Genomic DNA, 27,280 nt, shown 5'->3' with positions numbered 1-27,280 from the left:
ATTAATTAGTGCTTGGTTTTCTGAGAGCTTTTCTAATTCATGTTTTTAAATGCCAGGCCCAACCACAAAGCTCTTTAGACCCATAATCTACAAAATAAAATTTGTGGCTCAATTTCCATTTGCCTAAACTTCATCTGTAATGAGAACGTGTCTGCTGAAGACATCTGTTTCAGCATGGCATCCTTTCATTTTAATGGCAAATAATAGAGTTCAGCTCCCTAAGATTAGAGGTTATAGGGTAGGCCTTTGAGCTGGCTTGGCTTCCTTGCTGAAATGTACTGCCAGCCAATTTAATATATGCAATAGAGGCCCAGCAACTAGCTGTTTTGTTCCCCCTTTGCATAACACCTCCCTCATTCCCCTGCTTGCAAAATAGCATGATCCTGTCTAAACACTTTGCTCCATAGCATTGTTGAGCAGGGTGTCAGTATCTGCTTTTATGGAGTTGACAATAATATTATTTCGTTTCAATGAAACACAGGGTAAATGAGGAGGAATCACAGCTAATTATATAGTTGAAAATATATACTCATACTGTGGCTGCAGAAATCTGTCTGTCGTCTAACCCCATATCTTTGGCTTTGTTGAAACCAGGGTTGTTTCACGTGTACTGTAATGTCTCTTTGTCTTGCCTCAAATGTAAAGAGGCCATCAAATAAAGAGCTGCCAGTTTAATCTTCCTTTCAAATTCCAAATCTGTTGTCCCATATGCATATTCACTGGCGTTTAAAGATACATCTATACTCATGTATACTTCCAGGCTTTAAGGGTTTGCGGATGGAAACACAAGTGTAGCATTAGTGCTTCTGGCAGCAGTTTTAATATATGGAACTTCCCCCAGAAATAAACCACACAGTGTGGTTCTATGCACCTTTATTCAAAAGCAGGGGAGGGTAATTTAATAGTGCGATGCATCTACCCAGAATCAAGTCTCATTGAGTTTAATGGGGCTTATTCCTGGGCAAGAATGTATATAATTGCAGCCTTTGTCTTTTTTACTTATAGGGTTGGGTAGATAAGGCAGCTATTAAAATCAGGGGGGCCCTACCATTAGGCAGAGTGAGGCATTTGTCTCCGGCAGCAGCTGCTAGGGATACATGGAAGGGATTTTCCTTCTCTTCCCTTCCTGACTGATTTTATAGGATATGTATGAGATGTAGCCACACTTGCTAAACTTACTACATAGATAGTTGTGTGAGCCTTTTATGTGAATGTCAATGTTATAAAACTGGTAAATTCTCATAGCCTTTTGAAATGCCAAATTTAATTATTACTATACAGTGGTACCTCGGGTTACAGACGCTTCAGGTTACAGACTCCGCTAACCCAGAAATAGTACCTCGGGTTAGGAACTTTGCTTCAGGATGAGAACAGAAATTGTGTTGCAGCAGTAGGAGGCCCCATTACCTAAAGTGGTACCTCAGGTTAAGAACAGTTTCAGGTTAAGAACGGACCTCCGGAACGAATTAAGTTCTTAACCCGAGGTACCATTGTACAGCCTCATGCATTGTTATGAACATATCTATCTATAAATATTGGATACTATATTTTTGTCCGTTAGCTTTTAATTGATGTATTAGTCACTTATGCTTTTGTCTGGCTGCTTTATATGTAGTTTTCTTCAATCAATATATTCTAATTGTTATTCTCATATTTTTCTATATATTGCATTAGTAGTAATAAAAAAGTGCACGTACTGTATACACCATTAAGTGTTTGCAGATGGGAACTTTGGTATTTGTACTGGTCTTCCTTCAGCAGCCTTAATACGTACAACAGCCCCTTGTGTTATGTAATTCCACGCAGGTCTACTGAGATGTTCCATTGTGTTCAATAGTAAAACAATGTAAGCTGCATTGCATTGCTGCTTTAGATTAACTGATAATTATGTTGGATTTGCCTGACATGATGGTGACAGTATAGAGGGACTTTCTTGAGAAAGTAAAACAGGATCAGACATCTTGGGTTTTCTCGTTTCCTTTTCATGCACTAAATCCACAAGTACGCTAAATCCACAGAAATAGTATTTATTCTGATTTTGGGATAAAGATTTTAGTTAAATATTGTGATTTTATATATACATATAAAAAAAGAATAGCGAGAGTCCTGAACACAAAAAAGGGGGGGAGGGATCGTTGTCATTTCATTTGGCTTCTCTCAAAAGGTAATCCATCCAATAAACCACTTAATACAACTACAAATGTACTAGGACACATACAAATGAAGCTGTATAAAACCATTCACTAGAGATTCAAATGCTATTGAATAAGCCTATATAAATCGGGTCTATAACATCTGAGCAGATAGCTCTGTCAAAACCAATCTGTCCTGTTTCTTTAGCTGACTAAGCGGCAAACTTCTAAATGCAGAAAGAAAACTGACTAGGTCCTGCACCGTCTTTCCTTTTGTTTCAATGTTTTAGGTGGAACTCATTGGGATTGTGAGCTTTTGAATGAGAAGCAATATGGGGCTCCAAAGAACATGATCTGTTACTCCTTCTGTCAAAATTCAGGATATTTATATAAGAACAATTATTTTAATGTAAAACATATGACAAAGGAGAAGCGAGTGAGTTATGAGGCTGGGGTGGGCAATAGCCAACATAGTGCTTTCAAAGTGTTGTTAGGCTCTATCAGGCCCAGCAAGTATAGACAGGAATAATGGGAGTGGTCCTTTCCCTTGGGTAAGATCTGAACCTAAATTGGGGCGGGACTGTGTGATGCAATCCTTCAAAGTGAGTTGTAAAACATTTTGTTTTAATGACTTGGAGCTCCTATCTACAACTTACGTTACTGCTACACACCAAAAGGAAGTTCAGATGAACCCCCTCAAGCATTCGAAGAACGAAATGCTCCCTTCTCTGGCATAGGCTTCTATGCAATTCCACATTGCCCTGCCTCCTAGGGCAAAGGTGACACCATGAGTGTTGTTGTGGCTGAAAGACAGAGTGACACAAATCCAGAAGACACAAATCATTTGGATCTGTTGGTGCTGCTAGGTTCTCCTCTCCATCTGAGGAAACATCTAAGAGTTAAGGGTGTATTTTAAGCTGAACCCATATAGCTGAGAATTCACAGGTCTCTGTGAACATTCCACAACTGAGAAAGGCCTTTCCTGCAAAGTAGAGCCACTCAATGTATGCTATTTCAGACTGTCCCTTTCTTATAAGAAGATTAAACAAATTCATATGGGATAGGTCTACCAATGGCTGTTGTGATGACACGTAAACATTCAAAGGCCACAAAATACCAGGTACTTGAATGTAGGGTGAAAAAGAGATGTTGCCTTCATGCTACTAAGCGTTCTTGACCACTGTGGGAAACTGGATGCTGAACTAGAGAGACTTTTGATGCATAGTTGGTGGGAACATGAGAGAAAGTCTTCTTGGGGGTTGCTTCCAACCTCTGGAACTCCCCAAGTCACTTATATGATGAGCTCCTACTGGCAGGCAAATACTGTTTTATTCAGACAGGTTGTTGGCCCCATATGCTGCATATATGATGGAATTTGCTCAACTGGGTGTTTTTATCAGTTTTGAGGATGTGCTTTTTAATTTGTGGTTGTATTAAGCACCATTTGGTAGAAAGACAGGTTACAGGTTAACAAACAAATAAAAAAGACATATTAGTCTGTTCCAGCAACTTTAATCTTCTCATTGCAATGTGATAAAAATAAAATTATAAAGCATCTATCATTGCCCAAGTTTCAGAATCATTACATCTCTGAAACACCATGGTAATTTGAAGCAAATTAGCTAATTTGAGCTCTGTTCCATTAGGCAAAATCATAGTCTCAACTGAGATTTTACACTCTGTTTCAAAAGATCCCCTTTGAACCAAAATTTCACTGTTTGGTCACATCCCTCCATTTAAAATGTTTCACCCCTTCAAATCCAATATGACTTTAAATTCTTCTTTGGTGTCCCCTGTACTCTATTTTATTGAATCTTGGATCTATTTTCTCTATGAACAAGACTATAATTTTAATGTTTTAAAATCTGTCTTGCTTTTCTTAACTCTTATACTAATATTAGCTTTAGTTAAATTTTAATGAATCCACTTTTATAGAAACCAGCTGCAGAAAATGGCTATAGTACTGTAGAAAACACAATTTGCCACCAAATAAGTCAATTTTAGTAGATCCCTGTTGTGTCTTATACTAACTGAGTCATGATCCCTATCTGAGCCTAGCAATATTCTTTCAAGTAATAACGGTAGTATTTTAACTTCCTTTTTGTGAACATTTTATTAATTTCTTTGCAGAATTTTTATTGTATTGTTATCACTGTTCTACTTCAGCTGGCCCATGAAACACAGAGGCTACACAATATTTTCTCACTGTCTTTCAGATTCCTAGTCTTCTATAGCATAAGCTCAAAAATGTATCTTTTAAGCATTTGTTGGGAGAGTATCCCTATTATCACGGTGCTCAACAAGCAAAGAATGGGAAACAGTTTTGAACATTACTGAAGGTTGATGCATATGTTACCAGAAAAGCCATGAATGGTAACTTGGTCATGCCAGTGACACTCCTGGCAGCATTAGAAGGAAACTAATGATGTGGGTGGGTCTGGTATTGTGGGCAGAGCAGAGCAATACTGGCATCGGAAATAATTACAATGCCAGATAACAGGCTCTCTTGAAGCACTGTTCAGAGCAATGTATAAACAGACAAGTCATAGCAGTTCTTACAACCCCTGCTATTGACATATGAACTAGTTCTGAATGTGATCTGAAGGGACACAGGAAGTATAAATTATTTTGTGCTTCCTGTTTTCCACACTTATTTATAATGTACTATCTGTTACTCATGACATTTCTAGCCACATATAAAAGGACGCACGTGGTGCTGTGGTCTAAACCACTGAGCCTCTTAGGCTTGCTGATCAGAAGGTTGACAGTTTGAATCCACGTGAGCTCCCAGTGCTCTGTCCCAGCTCCTGCCAACCTAGCAGTTCAAAAGCACACCAGTGCAAGTAAGTAAATAGGTACCGCTGCAGTGGAAAGGTAAACAGCATTTATGTGCGCTCTGGCACTCATCATGGCCCTCCTTGTGCCAGTAGCGGTTTAGTCATGCTGGCCACATGACCCGGAAAGCTGTCTGCGGACAAACGCCAGCTCCCTCGGCCTGAAAACCAAGATAAACACTGCACCCCATAGTCGCCTTTGACTGGACCTAACCGTCTGGGGTCCTTTACCTTTAGTCACATATAAAGGAATGAATTTGGCATAACTAGACCCCAATATGGAAACAAATCAAGATACACACATTTTACAATGGAGGTATTACATTCCTAAGTAAGGTAGGTGGCAAGCAAGCAATGTCAATAGTAGGTGAATTTCAATCTTCAACGAATGTTCTTCAGGAACACGGTCCATTCTCAAGAGTTCTATATTTTAAACCCTGAGTTAAGTATTTCCTTGGTATGTGTAGTTTGAAACTGAGTACAGAATGTATAATCCAATTCCTACTGAAATTTTAACACGGGTTGCATTGATTGTAATAGGAAATATATGACTGATTGCTGTTTTACTTGGAATTTTGTTACAGCACAATGTCATTCACATTTACTCAGAACTAAACATCATTGAGTTAATGGGATTTACTCCAAGGTAAGGCTGTACATTATTTTGGAAATGTCAAGCAGCATTGACAATATGCTTACATCGCATGGTTAGGCTCATAGTTTACAGGAGACTATGATCCTAAAAGACACCATCTATCTATGATTTATTTCCTTTTCAATTAGTTTGTCAGTTTAAAGAAAAATATTTTCTTTTCCTTTGTACTGCACATTTTAAAAACTGCATTAAACTGTTTAAAAAGACATGATAGCCTGCTTTAGTTTCAGTTACTGGTGGCACTGCCACTACTGGGTTTTTATTATGTAAATTGCTGCAATCTGGTTAGTTCCTTCCTCTTTTTTCTGTTACAAAAGGGGGCTGCAAGTGCTAATCAAAGTGTTGCAATTTCCATATTAATGATGTTTTCATAATGACACTTACTTGATATGCAATGTGAATGGAGTGGTGACTTTTTATTCTTCTTCAAAGAGACAATAGTAAAATGTTAATTTTTATGAAATAAAGCATGTTTGTTTTGAAACTAGTAGCAATTGTCCAGTACTATTGTTCCCCTACCAGTAATGTGTAATAAAGCATTTCTAATTTAAACACAGCAACAAGCTATAGAGTGCTCTTGTTAACACACACTATGACCCAGTCTGTACTACTGTATTCTCAAACCATGGCTTATTGAACAAACTAACCAAATCACCCTGCTGAGATCCTGAGGGCCCTGCTGCTGCCTCTCTCCACCTGGCCCAGGGTGGACTGCTTCATAAGAACTTCTTCTGCTGTCCAGCAGAGAGGGCCTCTTCTTCTAAATTGTTTTTATATCCTTTTATTTATTTTTTAGTGTATTAATTGTTTTTAATTAAGTTGTAAGGGCATTTGTGGGATATGACTGGGAGGAGAGGAGCTGGGGAGGGCAGGGAGAGGTCCAGTTACGGTGGTTCTGGGTAGGGGGAGGTATGGCGTGGGAGGTGGGGCAGGCCAGATAAGGGGCACATGGCACAGGCAGTTAGTGGCTGTGCCATGGGCCAACCCCTCTTCCAACCTAGGGAACTGTGGTTGTCATATCAGTCAGCCCTCGGGTCTGCAACTGCTGCTGTTCAATGCCAGGATCTTCTGCCTGACACCAGCTACTGGCCAAGGGAACAGCTGCTGTTGGGAACGCTGCTTATCTACTCTTTTATACATGGAAGTTTGCTGCAACTACCTGTTGCTTTCAGTCTACAAACTCAGAGCAAAGCATCACAGTTTTTGGCCACAGGAAGGGGCTGCTGGTAGGCTTTTAATTTATACACAATTTCAATATCACTAGCACTTTAAAATACTAAGATTCACTATTTCAGCTTTTCCAAACACCTCCAAAATTTTAATGAAAGAGTTTATACTGGATAGCCTTTCCATAAGATGACAATCATCTCCCTGCAAAAAGAGCTGGCAAGCATAGTTTGAGTTCCAGCTTGCGCATATGTTAAAGCATTTAATCTTTTATCTACTGTGAGCAAAAGTTGCATTGTGGTTTAGCCTGGTCATGTGAATCCACATCCATATTTTGTACAACATGCTTTTGGAAAATTCAGCCATAATATCCTTCATTGTGGTAGGCAGTTTCTCCAGGTCATCTGTTCAGTATATCAAGGATCATGGAATGTTTGTCTGCAGCACTGCCTTTACCTAACATTTCAAATAAAAGACTGCAGTCAGCCGTTTCTAAGGAAAACAAATTCACTGAATCACACTATTTGTTACTTATTATTGAGCATCGAATAGCTCACCAAAGTTCTTTGTCGAAATACCTGAAACAGGCCATCAGAGTCAAAATGATATAGAGTCCTGTAATGCTGTGTTACAGTTTTTCTATTTTCATGAAGCAATTGTGGCTCTGAAAGAAAAGAATAAAACTACAGCCAGGTTATTTGTACCTGGTGGATTCGTTCAGCTTTCAACAAAATCAGCAAAAGAACTGGAGGAAAAACAGAAGGTTACAAAGCATCCCAGGAATTTATGAAGTGAAAAGGGAAATAATGACTTTCTAGCAAATAATACCATGTATTTTTATCATTTCCACTGCTTGGGTTACAGTAACAAGAAGGGGGTCAGCTTTTTGTGATAGCCACCATACCTACTGTTCTTTGAAAACTCCAAGTGATGTAATTTGACTAAATTTGGGAGAGTCAGGGATTAAGATTGCCCTACCTTTTCCTTCATAATTAATTCAGACAATTTCCACAAATTGACTACAACCAGCCCCAAAAAAAATTCTATGGGGGGGGGGCTTATCTAGAGTGAAGAGATTGAATGCTGAAATCCAAAGAATCTCAAATTAAGATCCCAAAACCCAACACGGTCCAATTCACTCCAAACCAGTGCCAAAGTTTGACCTGAAGTTTAGTCGGAATCTCCTTTCTTCTAACTTGAAGCTATCAGTTCAAGTCCTAGCCCCCAGTGTAGGCCAAAACAAACTTGCTCATCTTTCATGTAACAGCACTTTTCCAAATCCCTTAATAAAGCTTGGTCACCCTCCTCTGCACACGTTCTTCTAAAACTGTGGTGCCCAAAACTGGACACAGTGCTCCAGGTGGGATCTGAACAAGGCAGAATAAATTAGTACTATTACTTCCCTTGATCAGGACACTATACTTCTGTTGATGCAGCCTAGAATAGCATTAACTTTTTTTTTTAAGTGATGCATCACACTGTTGACTCACATAAAGTTTGGGATCTAAGTCCCCTACATCCGTTTTACATGTACTACTGGTAAGCCAGGTGCCCCCCATCTCATAATTGTGCAGCTAGTTCTTCCTGCCTAGGGATTTGAGAGCAGGCTTCCCTGGTCATATTCCTACATTCCAACCACTGCGCCACACTTTCTGTAAAACTTCTTTTCTTTCTGTAAAATTAAGCAATAGCTTTGTTATGTGCTAATGAGTGCTCACAAATTACACAGATCACTTGGTGCTAACTTGGAAATAATACTCTTGAAAAGAAGACATTTCACACATTCATTGAGTGAACAAGAAGATCATGATAGGTCAAGTGAAGCACATGTATGTGTGAGCTGGTTCCAATTCTAAGGATAAAATGATGGATGATGGCCTGAACATATTTGGAAAAAATATTCAGTAGAGTGCAGGTGTAACAGTGAAAGATACTGGATCATTTGCAGACATTGTAATAAATCTTCATTTCAATCCAGTCTTGCTGAAGATTTGTTCAAAGGATCAATCAATAGACCATATAGTTTTAATTAATGAATCCTGAAGACTGAATTGGATGAACTGACCACTCTTGCAGACTAATGTGGGCACTGAAATTAATATTGGTATCCAATTCCAGCCTTGGTCCATCAGCAATTCAATGAAAAAAAGCATATCTTGTTCATCCAAAGGTTTAAAATGCTGCTGGTGGTGGTCCGTTGTGCGGCATTCTATGGCTTGTTTATTAATAGAACAGAAAGTGTTCTATTAAATTAATAAAACATGGTTCAGCATGTTGTGTTATGGAGTTTTCCATGTTCACTCAAGTTCCAGAATGCTGGGAAATTGCAGGTGTTAATGACAGCAATATGAATGTGGTATGGAATCTTGGGTTCAAGTCTCACCTCTACCTTGGCAGAATGGTGGACCCAACTCTCAGATTTGTATGTTTACAGTGGTACCCCGGGTTACATATGCTTCAGGTTACATATGCTTCAGGTTACAGACTCTGCTAACCCAGAAATAGTACCTTGGGTTAAGAACTTTGCTTCAGGATGAGAACAGAAATCGTGCAGCGGCGGCACGGCAGCAGCAGGAGACCCCATTAGCTAAAGTGATTCTTCAGGTTAAGAATGGACCTCCGGAACGAATTAAGTATGTAACCAGAGGTACCACTGTACTGGAACAGATTTGGAAAGGATTTGTCTTTTCACTGGAATAGGCACATGGAGTCCATGCAACTGAAGCTAATATCTTATACCTATTAAGTGGTTAATTTATTAAGTGAAAAATAAAGAGTCAAAACTCTTATGAGAATATCAAAGGGAATTTTATCTGAAAATGTCCATGTGTCTTCTGCTGTTTTGGAATTCTCCCTCATCTCACAGAAAGCATAATTTAGTTTGAGAGGTGTGGAATGGGGAAAATATAAAATATTCTACTGATGCATCCCCCCCAATACTAAGTACCTAAGTACCCCAATACTTAGTTATACTAAGTACATAGTTAAGAATTTCTGCCTGATGCATGCATAAAATGCACTATGTTCACCAAGAATTTCTCTGTGATGCATCCTTAAAACACAAAGTGCTCCCTCACCACTAAAATGTGTAACGAATGTCCAGGCAGAAATTATACATTCACATCTTCCCAAATGCTTTCTGCAAACACATACAATTAATTTTTTGCTTTTAAAGCACTTCGGTTAACACAGCCCAATCAACTGTTTGCTCTGTAGAGGATAACATGTATTAATTGGTTTGATCTGCCTAGCCATTTAAGGGTTAAATACAAGTTTATGGGATCATCAGCCCCAGGATTGTTTGTTCTTACAGTTTTCAAAATAAACAGAACTTCACTTGCTTTTTCTTTGTGTATGTTTTCATATCAGTTGGGATATCTCCACATTTAACATTACAGTAAATCTATGCATTGTTCCCCTTGCAGTATTCAGGTCCACATGCATGAAATACAAGTAAAATGCTTTTTTCACTAGTTTCCTTGTTATTTTGTTTCTTTCATTTATTGAGAAAAGAGAAAATATTGTTAACAACTTAGAACTCTTTCTCTAAAAAAAATCAAGTTGTTTTTCTTCATAATAGTACGATACTGAAAATACAGAAATATCTGAAACTTTCAAATGATGTGGAAAAGAAAATGTGATAAAATTAGTCAACAAGTTTCATATGTGGAAGGAAGAGAAAAAAGACCCACATGAGGGGGGGAAAGTGAGCTGACAGCCTTAAAAATTGCCCTAATTGAGAATGGGAATATGAGACACATCTAGCCACTTCCAGGGCCTTGAAAGGATTGGCATTCCATCTTCTGGTTCTGTATTATGAACAAACCTGGAATCTTTTTGACCTTGTGAATTCAGCTTGAGCCAAGCTGAGTTGAAAACCTTAAATCAAGATCCTGTCAGAATGTGATGATTCTTGAAAGAATGATAACCTGCAGATAAGGCAAAATGAAATTTAGTTGGCTCTTGTAATGGCTTGGACCTACTCTAGGAATGGAAATGTCAATCATGTGGCCTCCTTCCAAGGTTAAATGGGAAGTTGTGCTTGACTTCATAGATGGAGTCCTTTGGCTATTGCTTCCCTCACATTTGGCACAAAAGAGGACAGAAGAAAGGTATGTTAAAAGGAAAGGATAAATGACCAGGTAACATGAAATATGGGATTTTTTTGGGGGGGGGGTCTTGAATGGACCATATTTGAGAGATGTGGCCAAAACTGATAGGAGGAAGAACAGTTTGCAAACCAAGACATTTGCTAATATTTCAAAAACCTGCTCTTTTTATATACAGACTGGGGCTAAAGGGACATTATTTTCACACTGAAATATGCTTTTAGCAATTCTAGCAATGCAGGATATATTTTTTTAATGCCGTCCTGCTTGAATATTTTCATGTTTTGAATAATGCTGTTTCAAGAATCAATCATATTATTCCCTAGAAGGTTTGTAGGATGGTCACTGTCATTTTGAATTAAACAGGTAATTCAGAAATTACCAGAAATTCAAAACTTGGGCAGAGTGTATTTGAGGGAGCAACATAAATGCTTCCTTGGGTGTCCTAATGCTCTGTGGGGTGCTGCCGTTACTGCGGACAATACACCACCACTAATGCAAGCAGAGGTTTTGGTAGTAAAAGTCTTCTCATATCCAATTGTAGAAATTTGGATGACTATTTACATTGCTCATGAGAAGGTGCTCAGGCAGGTTGGGCCTACCAAGGTGTCCTTGGTACTAATGATTAAATCTCCCAATACCACATTTGGGGTTTTTTTTCCAACAGAACTTCTGAAATTTCTTCCCTGACCTGCCAGAAGCAGACTGCTGAGCAGTGAAGTGGATGGAACACTAAAAGAACACTCACTCTGACTCTCTGGCCCGACACCAGGTACAAGCTTCACTCTTGGTCCCCAGGAAGTCTGGTTGCCTGACAGAAGCAGTGGAATTCCAATGCATTATGGCAGCCCAAATAACCTGATTCTCCTGTCTCTGCTGGTGCTGAACCAAGTACACTGGGGACATAGCTAATTGAGATCAGGTGATCTACAAAGGTCTTGATAATATATGCCAGGTCAGTCCCCTCAATTAAATTATGGATGAGTGATGCATTCACCAACATTACTGCTAGCATGGAGTGCTGGTTAGAACGACAACACAGCTGCTGAAGGAGGTGGCAGATTACAGTATCTAACAGTAATTAGGGCTCCCTGCCACCTATCTCTTAAATTCAACACAAACAATGCTACATTTTCTGTCACAGGGTTGCTGAAACATTTGGCTTGCTTTTGTTATGAGCAACAGACTTAAAAGAAAGGGATTATAGTATTAAAATTTTTAGGGTGCTGTCCTTCAACCTCTCAATTTTCATCAGCAGGCTGATGCCTTTCAGTGCAAATAAAGTTGAAATAAAGCTCAAAGTTCCTGATATGGCATTGTATATTGTTTTATATAGATACATCACCTACCCTTCTAAACTTTTTTGTAAAGTTTTTGTCTTATGTAATGGAGCTTCCAGAATTTCACTTGAAGAGAGAGATGCTTAAGCCCATTTACCCACTAAAAACTGTATGCCCAACTAATTTACTCCCCAAATGGGAAACATACAAGGCACCCTCTTTCCGTACACCCATGTTCAGTCCACGTCTTCAGTGCCTGCATGGGCTGGGTGACGGGAGCACCTTCCGATCACAGGAACTGCAGCACAGCATTCCCAAGGAATAGGTCCTGGTGCTGTGGACTCACATTTGTTCATGTGAGCACCTCAAATGCAGCAGAGTAACAGAAGCAAAGCTGTGGAGGTTTTGTAGCATACCTAATTTATTTCTACTGATTAAACAAATAAAAGAACATAACAAACATGTACAAGAGAAACAGCTCTCATACTGCCATCCTGTCTCTGGACAGATCAAAGAAAAAGCACAGAGTACTAGGGACGGAAGTCTGGAAGAGTAGCTTCCGCAGCCTCCTTTTTCACAGACAGAAAGTAAAACAAACATGATCTGGTGATCCTTGCAATGGGAGGGATGAAAATACTGACATCCTCTCTTTTCTTTTCAGCATGGGTTAAAAACATACATTAGACCCACAGCAGATGTAGGAGTTATGTTCTGGGGGTAGTGCATAAAGCCAAAATTGCATATAGACAAAACACATTGGCAATCCAACCCACCATTGAAGCCAAAGTTTCCCCTTCCCCCCATTTCTATTTTTTTTAATTGCCAAGTGTGCAAAGTTGAATGTGCACAAGTTAAATGCATGCAAGTTGTGAGTCTACTGTACAGTGGTACCTTGGTTTATGAACTTAATCCGTTCCGGAAGTCTGTTCTTAAACCGAAACTGTTCTTAAACCGAGGTGCACTCTCCCTAATGAGGCCTCTTGCCACCAGTGCCCTTCCACCATTCGGATTCCGTTCTTAGACTGAGGTAAAGTTCACAAACCGGGACACTATTTCTGGTTTTGCGGAGTTCTTAAACCAAATCGTTCATAAACAGGACTGTTCTTAAACCGAGGTACCACTGTATTGTAAGTAAGCATTAGCTGTGGGCTTCTGTGTGATTTAGACAGCTCACAACATGCTTTCATCTGTAAAATGGATTCACACAGATGTTAAGTACTAAAAGACATTTACAAAACACCAGCATTAAATACTACAAGAATACTGATTGGAAATTTCAGCTTGCCATCTTCTCCCTTCACCACAATTAATTGCACACATTTTCTAGTGTTCCATTTCCCTAAGCAGACTACACTTTCATTTTTTTTGCAGACACTGTCAATAAAACAAGATTCTTTTTCAATCTAAAATACTCTTTACAATTTATTTTTCTAATTATGTTTTTAACTTGTGCTGCATCTTTCTTTCTTTTTTAGATTTCCCACTTCCCAACTAAATGTATTTCTATTTATGTATTTTAAGAGGCCTTCTGTTTAGAATTATTTTAACATTGCCACTTAACTACATTTGCATCTGTTGCTTTGCCCCCTCTAAATTTCATCAAGATGAATTTTAATTGCATATGCAATTGTTCCTAAAACGATCTTACTTCCTAGCACTAGGTCTCCCCTCTCAGATAATAAAACTCCAATTAAACTTATTAAGTCATCTGATATTTCCTCAAACTAACTTTTATTGATGACCCAGACTGTTCAGTTTGCTTCCCATCGCCATGAACAATATTCTAAGCCTAATTATATTTTATTATCATGGGTGTTCCTCTGAACCAGCCATATTTATCAAACTTCATGCATTTTCTAGGACTTCATCCAAAATAGCCTCAAACCAGACAAATGCTTCAAATAAGCCATGGAACAAAACAATCCTGAAGTACTTTTCAGAAATATGTCTTTGCTCTTCCTTTTGCATTCTGCTGTAGCCAAGTTAACATCTGAGTAATTAAAGTATTGCCAGGAATTTTAAATATCCTGTTTTTTAACATGTTTCCCCAGTTGTATACTTTTTAGATTTTGCATTAGTTGCTCTGAACATGTGAACCATATCCATTTCCAGTAATCACAACAATATTTGTTGTGATTTCAGTAACTTCATTGTGTATCTTACCTGCAATACCTTATCTTACCTGCAAAAGTGTGCAGACTTGTATTTTAGGGTGCACTCCTAGCAAATTCACTTTTGTTTAGAATCAGACAACTGAGTGTTAATACATGCACGATGTGGCATCTTCAAAGGTTAATCTTACATTCCCTTCCACCACCTCTTCTTGCCTAGCTGCTGTCTCTTTAGAAAACCTTTCTACTTAAGTCATCCTCCCCCTTCCCCGGCAATATGCAATGTTGCCCCCAGCCAATTCGGTCTTTTATTTCCATCACATTCGCCTGTCAGAATTTTGTGACTGATCCTTCCACCTCTATAGTCATAACATTGAACATGTCATGAAATCACAGCAGCTCAGACATTGGCTAGAAGAGGCTCACAGGTGACAGCCAGCCAGTTCAAGCCCATTAAATATCTATGATTTGGAGCTATTTTTGCATCATGCACATTTTCAGATTTGCACCATATGCTGCTACAATTTCTATGACCTGGTTTTATTCTCTCACATTTACATTATCTTTTCACTTTCAAGTCTGAAGTTAATCCTGCAGACATCCCTGCTGCAAGAAATGTACACATTAAAACCAGCTGTGTCTCGACTGTGAGATAGTAACTGGCCCTGCTAAGATAATTCAGCTTGCAGTCCAGAACCATAAAAGTCAGTGGTAATTTTGTAACTGACTTCAGTGGGATCTGGAGTACTAATTTGGTTTTTCATCAGTATTCTGAGCACCCTTAAAAGAATCCATTACTGTTTTTGTGTCAATTTATTGGTCCTAAGTGTGTGGTATATGCAGAAAAGGGAAGTTACAGTTAACAATTATTTAAAAGAACTGACACCTTTCAAATGATATTTCTGTTCTAACACCGGCAGAGACTTTTCAAAAACTTGTCACTCAGATTCGTGATATTTGTATTGTAATGTTCAACTGCAAATAACATAACAGAACCTGTTCTGACCTCAGATACCTTCAATTGATAAAGATATTCTACTGGGGCATTCAGGTACAATTCTGGGTGCAACACTCAGCTTTCATTGGATGGCTACCTCACTGCATACCCAGAAAGAAAATTATATATTCTGACTTTGTGCACACAGCTAAACACACTCTCTGGGGATCTCAACACACATGAAGCAGACAAAGCACCTCCTTTACTGTCCATCAAAAGCTCTGTGTTACCAGGAGCCGCATGAATTTGACCTCAGTTTTTCTGAATAACTGTTTTCTGTTGGTGAACTCAATGTATGGGCTTTCATTTGAGCATGCACTACATGTTGCACAGCAGTATTACCTCGTCTCCCCCCAAGCTGCAATAATACTCTGCTTAATGAGACTATGATAAAAAAGTTAGTATTTCAAAATAGCACACCATTTTCCTCCAGTGTAAGAAGAGCAACACAGGAAGAGAGCACAGAGATGTGCCTTCATGATAGTGATTGGGAACTAATAATGCACATAATTAAGAACGCATATTTTTATGCATGAAAATAATGTGCCACCAAAAAGTATGTTTTTCATGGCCAAATACGAAGGAACGATAATTAGTTCCCCACTACTTTTCTTTTTTCATAAGTCTTTGTTGTTTCAGTGGATGGAATGTGCTTTCTCTCTCTCTCTTTTTTTTATTAGACCCAAGTTAAAAAGAAAAAGGAGAGAGAATGTTGCCACCATTATTATTTTTCTCTAGTTTGCATTGTAATGGAATATCAAAAGGTAATATTATCTATTGTGCCTCTATCTGGGGCATGTTACTTAAGTTTCAGTTCCTCCTAGACAACGAACCATGAAGACTGAAGAGATGACACAGACACATCATGTCCTTCCTCCCTTCATGCCCCTTGAGTGACGGTACTTTGCATGAGCTTTCCTGAGAGGATTAATGGCAGATTTGACTCTAGGAAATAATTACGAGGTTTGACAAGACATTTGAGACTCTGGTGATAAAAGAGACGGAAGGTTTCAGTGAGGAACTAGGATGCTGACAGGCACAACATGCTCATTATGGAAATTCAAAAAGAGAAAGAATATCTAAAAATAAGCAAGATATCGAGGCACATATTTTATACATCAACCACACGGCAAGCTTCTTGTTATCCCATGTGCTAATATCACCCATATCTTACTAACTGTAATGAGGGCCTCTTTAAAAAAAAACTTAGCACACTTCTCTCTTTCTTACCTCTGTGCTTCCTATTATTTTCCCTTCTTGGAGGGAGGTGGTGAACAGAAAGGAGCTAAGAAACAGTCCTAATAAACAATTGTATATGCAAAGGGACTCTCCAAATGATCCATCCTGCATTTGGAACAGAAGCTATATTTGCATGCACACAGGTGCTATCCTTACCTTCTGAGCAGCATATAGAGGTGTTTGACAGGAGGATATATGTACATTGCAAATGACTGTGGCTGTATGAATAAGGGTTGCACAACTGGGACCTGCCATAGTGTTCCAATGAGGAGTGCTTTGGGAAAAGGACATAGTTCAGTGGCAGAGCCTGCAAAATGGCCAAGGTTTGATTACTGGAATCTCCAGGTAGGGCTAAGAAGCAAATTCTGTCTGAAAATAAAGGTATTATTATTATTATTATTATTATTATTATTATTATTATTATTAAAATCTGGAAGGTCAGTGCCAGTCACTGCAGTCAGTACTGAGCTGAAAGGATCCAGGATCCTAGCCAGCCTGTTGTGCCTTTTTCTAGAACAGGCTTCCTAAACCTTGGTCCTCCAGATGTTTTTGGCCTACAACTCCCATGTTCCCTAGCTAGCAGGACCAGTGGTCAGGGATGATGGGAACTGTAGTCTCAAAAAACATCTAGAGCAGTGTTTCCCAACCTTGGGTCTCCAGCTGTTTGAGGACTACAATTCCCATCATTCCTGACCACTGGTGTTGCTAGCTAGGGATGATGGGAGTTGTAGTCCAAAAACAGCTGGCGACCCAAGGTTGGGAAACACTGATCTAGAGGGCCGAGGTTGAGGAAGCCTGTTCTAGAATATTCCATCCTATTCCCCTTTATCTTGGCCTTCCATTCTTTCCCACCCTTGAGCAGCTGGTATTCCATGCACACGGAGCATGTTCAGTCCACATTGGACTAACTTTTCTCCCCTCCCTAAAGGTTTGTATAATGCTATAAACTTGCAATTCTGCCTGCTGATACTTCTGTTATTGAGCAGAATGTGGAGAATTGAGTTGCCATTAATACAGGATGGTGGTGGTGGTGGTACTTTTACAATCTTTCTCGGATTCTACCACTTTAAATGCAGGTGCATGGGGGAAAGGGATTACGGTACATATTTGAACACTCCCCCCCCCCATTAAAACAAGAGAAGCAACAACATTGCCCAATTCATTTAGACAAGTAGATTCAACCATATGCTAAGGCCTGCAAAGCTCACCTGTTTTTAAAACAATTCCTAACTTCTAATTTTCTTCTCAGTTGGGAAGCAGGTCAGGAACCCTGGATTTTGGATCCCAGCTTCTTCCCCTAGCATGCCCCCAGTCACTCCTGATGTCACCCCAAATTTTGGGGCCCGCAGGTCATAGCGCAAATGTCGGTTGAGCCAGAGCATTGAAGGATCTCACTCTATGACACTGGAGTTCTGTTTCCAGTGTAGAAGAGGGTGATCTAATCAGTCCTAAAGCCTCCAAGACACCATGGAATTGCAGCCCATGCACCATGTTAGATTGAATAGGTGCAACAGGCAATTACGTGGAACAAAAGCCCAACAACACTTCCTTTACGATACAATGTGATACGATAATCTTTACTGTCATTGCCCCATACAGAACAACTAAATTGGACGGGGGGGGGGATCTACATAAGACATTCAAAACCAAAAAACCTGCTATCCCAGCCTGGTTAGCCCCCTAAAAATTCTGATACCCCATTTTTAAAATACAATACACTCCCATAGAGACTCCTTACACTATGTTTAAAACCAAAATCACATTTGGATAGAAACTGTTTCTCAGGCGGCTAGTCCTAGTCTTTATAACCCTGTACCTTTTTCCAGAAGGCAGAAGCTGAAAGAGATCATTTCTGGGGTGTGCACTATCCTGCGCTATCACTGCAGCTTTCTTATAGCACCTGGAAGCATAGATTTGATCCAAGGTGGGAAGAGTGCACCCAATTATTCTCTCTGCAGTCTTTACAACCCTGGACAGCATTGTTTTTTCCCCTGACTGTGCAGCTCCCAACCCCCACACACAAACCATAAGTTAATACAGTGTTTTTCAACCTTTTTTGGGCAAAGGCACACTTGTTTCATGAAAAAAATCACGAGGCACACCACCATTAGAAAATGTTAAAAAATGTAACTCTGTGTCTATATTGACTAAATATATAGTAATTCTCTTGAATAGGAATCAAATAAACACAAAGAAAGTATTTTATAATTACTTTATTATGAAATAGTAAGTAAACAGAAATATGAAAAATTATAAAATACTTTATTTTTAAATCTTTTGAATTTTTCAATTTTTCCCACGGCACACCAGGCAACATCTCGCGGCACACTAGTGTGCCACGGAACAGTGGTTGAAAAACACTGAGTTAATATACTCTCAACAGTACAATGCAAAGCCTTACTGGGCATAACTTTATTGATTTTTATTAGCATTTCTGAACTCAACTTTGACAAACAAGAACAATCAGTAATGTATACATGTCTACCCAGGAGTCAATAGAACTTACTCCAAGGCAAGTGTTTAAGGAGCCCAATTTAGGACTGCAGCCTAAGTTGCAAAAAGTTTCCTGTTATATTTATTTAAATATTCATTTTCATTTCTATCAGGTTTTTTCCCATCAAGCCTTGGTGAAGTTAATGTTTCATTTCTATCAGGTTTTTTCCCCATCAAGCCTTGGTGAAGTTAATGTTTCTAAAAATATAAATGCATAAAATAAATAATGTTTTGTCTCACACAGAAGTACAGCAGATAACGACAGCCACAATCCAACCTGGGAAGCTGGGGTAGATTTCAAGAGCCAAATTGTGTAACTGGAAAGGCAGAGCTGTACTCTTTCTTATCACATTTTTCTTTTTGAATATACCTTTCTCTGGCTGCTTTCTTCTTCTTCTTTGAGGGGGGAGCGGTTACAAGAAAATATGTCGGAGGGGAAAGACAAGGTTGGAGGGAGAAAAGCAGGAGTTCACCTCTCTCTCCTACCTCTGTGCTTTCAAGTTCCCACCACCCCCACCTTTTGGGATTATGGCAGCAACCCAACATGACATACTGGTCTGCACAGTCAAATCTAGTTTGTTCATAAAGAATATTATAGGAATTCGAAGTAGCATTTCTCATATAGACAGTTATATAAGAGGGAAAAGGCCTATGTTTGCATTTATTCTGGCTGGAGAAAAAAATCCAAATCATTTATTCAGGGGAAATATTCAGATGCAAATACGGCATACATTTTTAAAACGTGCATAATATAATTACAACTGGAAAAAAAATCATTGTTCCATAGACAGCATGAACAACTGACAGCCTACGAATGCATCATTTTTTTAAAAAGTTATTAATGAGCTTTCAGGATACTTCTTGATGCTGCTGGTTTGCTGTGTTGTGAATTATTAGATCATCAGCAACCTATAATAAATAATGTGTTCTCAGTCATTCCATGGATATGTTTTCCTATTTGTCAACATGTATGCACACACACACAGTCTTTTTAAGAAGACAAGAACATTTTCCAGTATAATAAACAATCCTGCATTGATTTGCAAAGGTTTTGAGATAAGAGATTACTTGCAGTTCAAGAAAGAATGAGGGCATCAGAATGTTTCCATCTATTGCTTTCTACAGCATAATAGTGAACTGTTTGAATAATATGCAAATAAAGACTGATTTAATAGATCAGTTCAAACCACTTTACCTTTATGTATTATACATAAAGTAAATAGAAAAAAGTAAAATATATTAATATAAATAAGAACCCTTATGAAAATCCTGCTTTAATATATACAAGGAGGACAAAGTTAAAAAGGTAATTGCTTTGACTGCTTGTGGATGAGCTCTAAGCAGGAGATTTAGATTATAGAAAGAAGCATTATTTGAAGATGAGATTTCAATGGAATGGGAAGTGAGCCTGTATATTTGTGAACAGAGCCCACATGACTTTTCACGATATGGCAACAAAACAGCCGAGGCAATCTGACCTAAACAAGTACAATATTATATACTTCATGGTAATATAATCTTACAAGGTATGATTTGCAACAAAATTTTCTTCAGTCACTGTCCAGGATGCTCCTATTCAGAGCTCCAGGCAGCCTTTGAGTACCATTAAAGCTCCTGAGTGGGGTGGAAGTAATTTCAGGAGAATAAAAGGAATATATATATTTATAATTTCTTTTCTTCTACCTTTCTGAAGCATTCCCCTACTGTGCAAAACAGTGCTGGTGGGCCCAGGTTTGGGGCTGTCAGCCCTGAACCCAAGCATTTTATTAGCGTACCAAGGGGTGAGGATGAGTTTCTGGAGGTGCCCATTTTCTGTTCCCTCTTCAGTCAGTGCTATGTACAGTGTGCAGCAGGCTGGGGGGAACAATTTCAGCCCAAGGGCTGCATCACCTCTTGGGCAATCTTCCAGGAGCCACATACCACAGGTGGGTAGGGTGGGGCCAGAGGCAAAAGTGAGCAGAGTAATAAATGTAAATTTCTGAGGACGGACAAGACAGAGGCATTATCAGGGTTCAAGGACACATTCCAGCCAGGTAAAAACACTCATGGTGTGAAACAGTGCCTGTGAGAGGGTGGTCTTGGGAATGCTGAAGGTCAGACAAAGGTTTGGAGGGCTTCATCCAGGATCTGAGGGTTCTCACCCTTGGAACACAGAGTTACTCATTCCCCTGACACCCAAATCATCCCCCCAGGGTACCAGATATTTAGAGGTTCAACCAGGTGAATTCTCGTCACCCATCTGTTTTCCTTTTTTTTCCAGCTGACACTCAACAATCTGTGGCTGGATCTTGGAAGTCACTCAGAACAACAGCACACCATTTCCTTATCACTAACAAACCAATTTATCTCTTCATATGTGGGGAATTCCCCAAACATGGCAGAGGACTGTACCTAAGTACAGTATATGACTGTACCCTCACAGACTTGTGCACAGTCACATGGTTTGCCCCTACTGGGATTCCCAATGCATGCAAGTAGATGCATGATGCCAACCTCCCCCCTCCCCATATGATCAAGTCAGACACCAAATGGGATAGGAATATAGCACTGCCTAAGTGCTTCATAATGATTTATGCATTTAAGCTGAACCATTACAAAACGATCAATTACAAGTACAAAGGAAATCCTTCTAAGCAACAACAATGGGTTCAGTCCTGCAAAGCAACTATATATATATATATATCTATATCTATATCTATATATATATATCTCCTTGTGATATGACAGCTGCCGTCCCTTCCAAATAATTCCAGTAAATAAGCTGCAGCCTGGCCTATCTGCAACGTGTAGATTGCACCAAAACCTCACCTGGTCAATTCCATCTATTTGTCACCTGCCATACAGTACATGGAATTTGTTTACAACCAGCTGAGAAAAAGATATATAAACTAGCCCGCATGAGGAAGATGTTGGATTTACAGACAACTGACAAATGAGTTTGGAATGAGAATGTATATGAGAATAGCCTAGAGTGTGCCATTATGCCATGACATGAATATATGACATCTACCCCCAGCTGATGCTGGAGGCAAATGAGCTATGCTGCATCTACCAGAGTAATTTCTCACGCTTGCGGTTTCTCTCTTCATTTTTCTTTCTGAAACAATATATAATAAAATGTACCCCTTGCAGCCTGATCCTAAGACTTGCTGTATCGGCAGATAAAGAGCAGTTCACAGCTAGTAACCTACTTGTTTGCAGTGCTGTGCTGGTCAGCTCAAGTTGGAACCTCTGCGCAAAAAGTGAAAAAGATTGGACCTTTGGGGAAAGGGAGAGCCTTCTGAATGATAAACCTCATGTTTTGCGCAGCCAAGGTTCATTCTTTGCCTCTCTGCCTTAACAAGATCAGGTTGTAAGCTGGAAGAGAAAAGTACCGATCTTCTCGTATAGAGAAGTATTCTCACAGAGAGAAGTACCAGTCAAAGTAGAGGTGAGGGGTTAGATGGATCCATGGCCTAAGTATAAACAGCTTCTTATAAAAGCTTAGGAGGAAAAAAGCAAATTACTGCACCAGTGAAACTTTAAACTGTAACATTTCACAGACTTGAGACACAGTTTTCAAAAACATACAGAAGCCAAATGGGCATATGCATATTTTTTTGTATTAGATAAATGTTCTTACTAGCACAGACAAGTGAATATAAATATGGCTCATATAATACATTTTAAATATAAGCATAATTTGAGAAACAACGAACAACAACAACATAATGTTGGTGACTTTGAAATACACAATTGGATGGGGAATCTGGTGTGCCATACTGAATAATTTTTATTTATACTAGTATTTTATAATTTAACAGAGTCTAGTTTTTATTTTTTGATTTATGTGTTGTCAAAATAATACCTTACCTAGTCTTGATTTTGGAGAGGGAATTAAACTCTGGTAGAGGAAGAGAAACTTAAGAATTTATTTATCAAGCCTTTATGAATAAAAAATTGTTCAAATTTCTTTCAAGCACAATTTTCGGCTGAAAAACTCTCCCCCCCCCCTTTCAGCCTGATGTGTGTGTGTGTGGCATTTTTAGATTTCAAATCCAAAACTTAAACTGCAACTTCTTCTGAGGCCAAAAACAAATCGCTTGAATTGGGAAGAATCCTTAAATCGCATTATGCTTTCTCCTGGAACAATTTATTTCCTTATTTGGTTATACAATTAACTTGAATGAAACTGAGTGTTATGCCTTGAAAACAAAACTAAATTAAACGTTAATGCAGTAATCCATCAATTACAGTGACGCAACTAATGGCTCAAAATAGCTTTGTATGAACATTTCAAGATGGATTAATAATATAATGAATGTTATGCATTCACAATTACAGAAGGAAATAAAGTATTGCCTTAGTTAATCCCTCATTTTCATTGATGGTAAAGTGGTAAGGCAACAAAATGAATATTCATTGCAATTTCTTATAATGTGGGACCTACACAGAGTAAAGCAAACATTTACCATCCATTACAGCTGAGGAGAATCTGAGTAAATGAACACTTCTGACTAACTTCCATTTTTAGAAGTTATTCACTTTCCCAACAGTATTATGCTTGTGACACAAGTATACAAGTTGTAGATGTGTAACTAACAGCTTGATTCTCAGGCCAATTTAAACACTTTAGCTCCTCTTGACTAGTGCTGAAAATCACATCATCACATTAGTTCTTGATAGGTAAAAAAAATTAAATTGGTTGGCTTATTTTATGCACACACACACATATGCAGCAGAGTTAAAAGCTTGGAAACTGGAGCTGCCTCGAATTACTCTCACCATCCCCCCCTGTCTCATTTTCACATGTCACTGGCATTGCTTAAAAGGCAAAATAAAACATACAGAAGCTCCATTAGTAAAGAAAAAAAGTTCCTTATTTACAGTTACTTGATATTCACAAGGATGGGTTCTGAATCAAACTACATGGCTAGAGCTACTTTCATGGCATACTCTTGCATAAGAGAGGCCATTGTGGGAAATCACAATGTATATTTATCCTGTTTGTCTCAACCCTACCTTCTACTGACTAGAGTCATACCCAGCAGTATCCAAACAGCACAAGGCCACATCAGTACAGTGGACTCTCGGGTTACGTTACCTTCGTATAACGTAACTTTTGGGTTGCAAACACGGCAAACCTGGAAGTGTATACGCAGAAGCGGTCTATTGCGCCATGTGTGTGTGCTGAAGCGGCACCTCATGTTATGGACTTTTTGGGGTATGTAAGGACCCCTGGAACGAATTAAGTTCGTATCCGGAGGGTCCACTCTAACTGCATGTGCATGCATTGTCTCCACATCACTGACAGCTGTTGCTAGGAATGTAATGCACAGATATGAGGATACTTCATAATTGCATAAAGGTGTTACATCTGCCACTCTGAAGCATGGCCTGCATGAGATGTTTGCTCCATAGTGTTACTTATTTTGTGCTCCTCTATTGAGGGTAAGAAGGCATTCCCAGACAAAAGAGGACTGCACTTCTAGTTCAGCAAAAGCACGCTACGTACGATTCTAGGATGTGTGCTGAAAAAATACAGATGATTCTCTCTTCCTTTGAGATAAGAAATCAACCTATTTTGTGGCTGAAACAGACTGACTCCTCCTTCTGGTTTACTGTGTCCCTCAGCTAAATGCCTCAGATGAACCCTATTCCTAGATAGCTAAAACCTTGGAGCAGCCGTTTGATCACCAGAAAAAAGGGGGGGGCTGGGAATCACAATTTAAATTTTCCACAATGCCCACAACAAGCAAAATGGAGAAAATGCCTGAATAGAGCCATGGTCTCATCCTAATTAGAAAGGGTCAGTTACACATGCTTCCTATTCCGGTCCAACTTGGCAGTGGCAGGCCTTAGCTATTCCCCTTTGGCTGTGAGAATGTAAGGCAGGATTTTGCAGCCTTCAGTTCTTGTTTGGAGAGCCTAGATTGGAAACCTTTCTCAGAAGATCTTATCCCGCATCCAATCGGCCAGCCAAACTGCCAGGGCTTGTCAAAATCCTAGGGCTCCCCAGTGTCAAATCACTCCCCACTCCTGCTGGCCACTGGTTCCTCATACCTGTACAGTGGTCCCTTGAGTTAAGTACTTAATTCATTCCGGAAGTCCGTTCTTAACCTGAAACTGTTCCTAACCTGAAGCACCACACCTACTGCCGCCGCGCTGCCGGAGCCCGATTTCTGTTCTCATCCTGAAGCAACGTTCGTAATCTGAAGCTCTATTTCTGTGTTAGCGGAGTCTGTAACCTGAAGCGTATGTAACCTGAAGCATATGTAACCTGAGGTACCACTGTACTAGTGATTATAATTTGTGGAAGGAAAGGTTTTATGAGGGATCGCTGTCTACTTTTACACTTCATTTATATGCAGAGAAGGCCAGGAAAAGATACAACACTGGCTGGTGCTGGGGAGGGTTACTGTACCAGCATTATTTATTGTTTCATTATAAGCAATATTTCTGTGCCATCCCATTACTGAACTCATTAGTAAAATAACAACAGCCCATCTCTTATGATATGACAAGCAGAATGGACACATGAGCCAGGCATGCCTTTCCTAGCTCAATCCCCCAAGGCTGAAACCAACAGCTTACTCTCCACATACCTGAACCACCCAGCTCTACCACGTTTGTTTGATGATGATAATCAGAGATGCGTTGCTGTGCTAGGAACATCATGAGCAGCTGCAGCCCACCTGCTTGCTGCATTTAAATCAGAACTCGGCTAGTTTGGAATGCTGCACATGCTCAGTGTAGTCAGCAGCCCCAGCTCCGCCCCTTCTTCCCAGGCTGCTCCACTCTTCCCTACTATAGAAAGAGAGTCGGTTGCTTTTGTAGTCTAGAAATAGCAGTCTTACCTGTTACGGGGTAGGTGTTCCTTGTGGAGGACGGGTGTCGTGGTTTGTCTGTTCTGAGGGAATGAAGGGGTTTTGTATCCAGCAAATGCTGACCACACCAAAACCTTACAGTCTTATCTGGCTGGTATGCAAATTTGCCATTAATTGTGCAGCTGTTCCATCTCCAGACAAAATTAAACCAAACCTTTGGGTTGCTTCTGAGAAAAATGCGAAGTTAGTAACATTTTCTTCTGTCTTTTTGTTAAAACAAACAAACTGCTGCACCCCAAATTTACCCTGTGGCTGCTTACTGAGAAGAAAGGCCCACTCTCTTAAATGGGAGCTACTCCCAAGTAAATTAGCAATTGGAATACAGCCTCAGTCAGCCTGTTGCCTTGGAAAAGCTTTGCATGTATATATTCTTTTAAGTTACTAGCAGGTCTCAACTCCAAAATTATTTGTCAGTTGCCTGGGCTAGTATCTGCTTAGCATTTTAGCATATCTGTTCATACACTAGTGAATGCAAACTCACCCCCCCCCCCATCATAGGAGTGGAGCAACCCATTCCATGTGCAAACCACCCTTTTGCTTTTTGGGAAGTTATTTGGAAGTTTATTTGCTTAACAATGAGTGGGAGTAGCTTATTTTTTTGTTATTTAGTAACATCTCTACCTCCCTCCCCCCCTTGTTGTAGGTCTCTCCCGTGGACATGGCTAACAAATCTTCCTTTTCTGCTCCTGTGCCAAGTTCTTGGTTTGAGGGGAAAGCAGTCTGAGCCTTTATACTTTTTGGGAGACACCAGTAGCAGTGGTCTTCGTGGGAAACAGAAGATAACTAAGGTAAGGTAAGGTGGTAGTGCACATATTAGTTGCCTGCCTAGTACTGCCATAGTTGTTTTAGACCTTTAAAATTTAGCACCTAATCTTTAAAATGCACTAGTTCCATCCTCTACAATACACTTCTGTTTTTTCACTTCACTGATTTGTTATGTAATATCTGGTGCATTAAAGGCCTCTTTCACATGGTATTTCACACAGTAGAAGTTGTGGTAGTGGAGAGAGTTTCTTAAATGAGTCTGGTGTATATTTGCACTGCTTCTGTTACCTACTGCTTAAGCTTTTATCTCCAATCCTAATCCTTGTTGTTTACTGATTGTTGCTTTGTAGCTGCAAAATACAGAAACTCAGTAAATGCTCCAAATTACTTTCAAGCATTCTATTTTGGGAACTTCTAAGAGGCCCTATTTTCTGTAAGGTCAAGAGTCAACTACTTGCCTTTGTCTTTAGGTGCAGTTATCTTTAATAATGACATTTATTTATTTATTTATAATGTAATAATTTATTACTTACATGTTGCCTATCACTATTAGGCCTCACAATAAAATTATGAGAGGGATGGCCCAATTTGTAGGCTTACAAGATAGTGGTTCACCATTTAGTCATACCTGT

At 39.4% G+C, this 27,280-nt stretch overlaps 1 protein-coding gene and 1 long non-coding RNA gene across 6 annotated transcripts in view; one reads left to right on the top strand and one right to left on the bottom strand.

Moving 5' to 3' along the window:
- Positions 1-27,280, bottom strand: part of LOC309340033 (uncharacterized protein) — a 194,880-nt gene that overhangs the window by 158,819 nt on the left and 8,781 nt on the right. Inside the window, exons 1-3 of one of the 3 annotated variants that reach the window (XR_014155729.1) lie at positions 25,602-25,726; positions 7,346-7,452; positions 5,841-7,244 (exon numbers count right to left, since the gene is read on the bottom strand). Coding sequence is in view for 1 of the 3 variants with exons in the window: in XM_081858558.1 (XP_081714684.1) it covers positions 7,367-7,452; positions 11,646-11,708 (149 nt within the window). In the remaining 2 variants the exon portion in view is untranslated. Of the gene's footprint in view, positions 1-5,840; positions 7,245-7,345; positions 7,453-11,645; positions 11,709-25,601; positions 25,727-27,280 lie in introns of those variants that run through there. The other 2 variants (XR_014155730.1, XM_081858558.1) reach the window with 2 other exon arrangements.
- The window catches only part of LOC309340045, a 153,019-nt gene continuing 151,506 nt past the window's right edge, over positions 25,768-27,280 (top strand). For all 3 annotated transcript variants that reach the window (XR_014155759.1, XR_014155760.1, XR_014155761.1), the window contains exons 1-2: positions 25,768-25,863; positions 26,527-26,671. This is a non-coding gene — a long non-coding RNA (uncharacterized lncRNA). The remainder of the gene's footprint in view (positions 25,864-26,526; positions 26,672-27,280) is intronic.

The sequence above is a fragment of the Podarcis erhardii genome (assembly GCF_964252035.2).
Source record: "Podarcis erhardii genome assembly, chromosome: 4".
Taxonomy (NCBI): Eukaryota; Metazoa; Chordata; class Lepidosauria; order Squamata; family Lacertidae; genus Podarcis; species Podarcis erhardii.
This window is presented reverse-complemented; position numbering and strand designations above follow the sequence as displayed.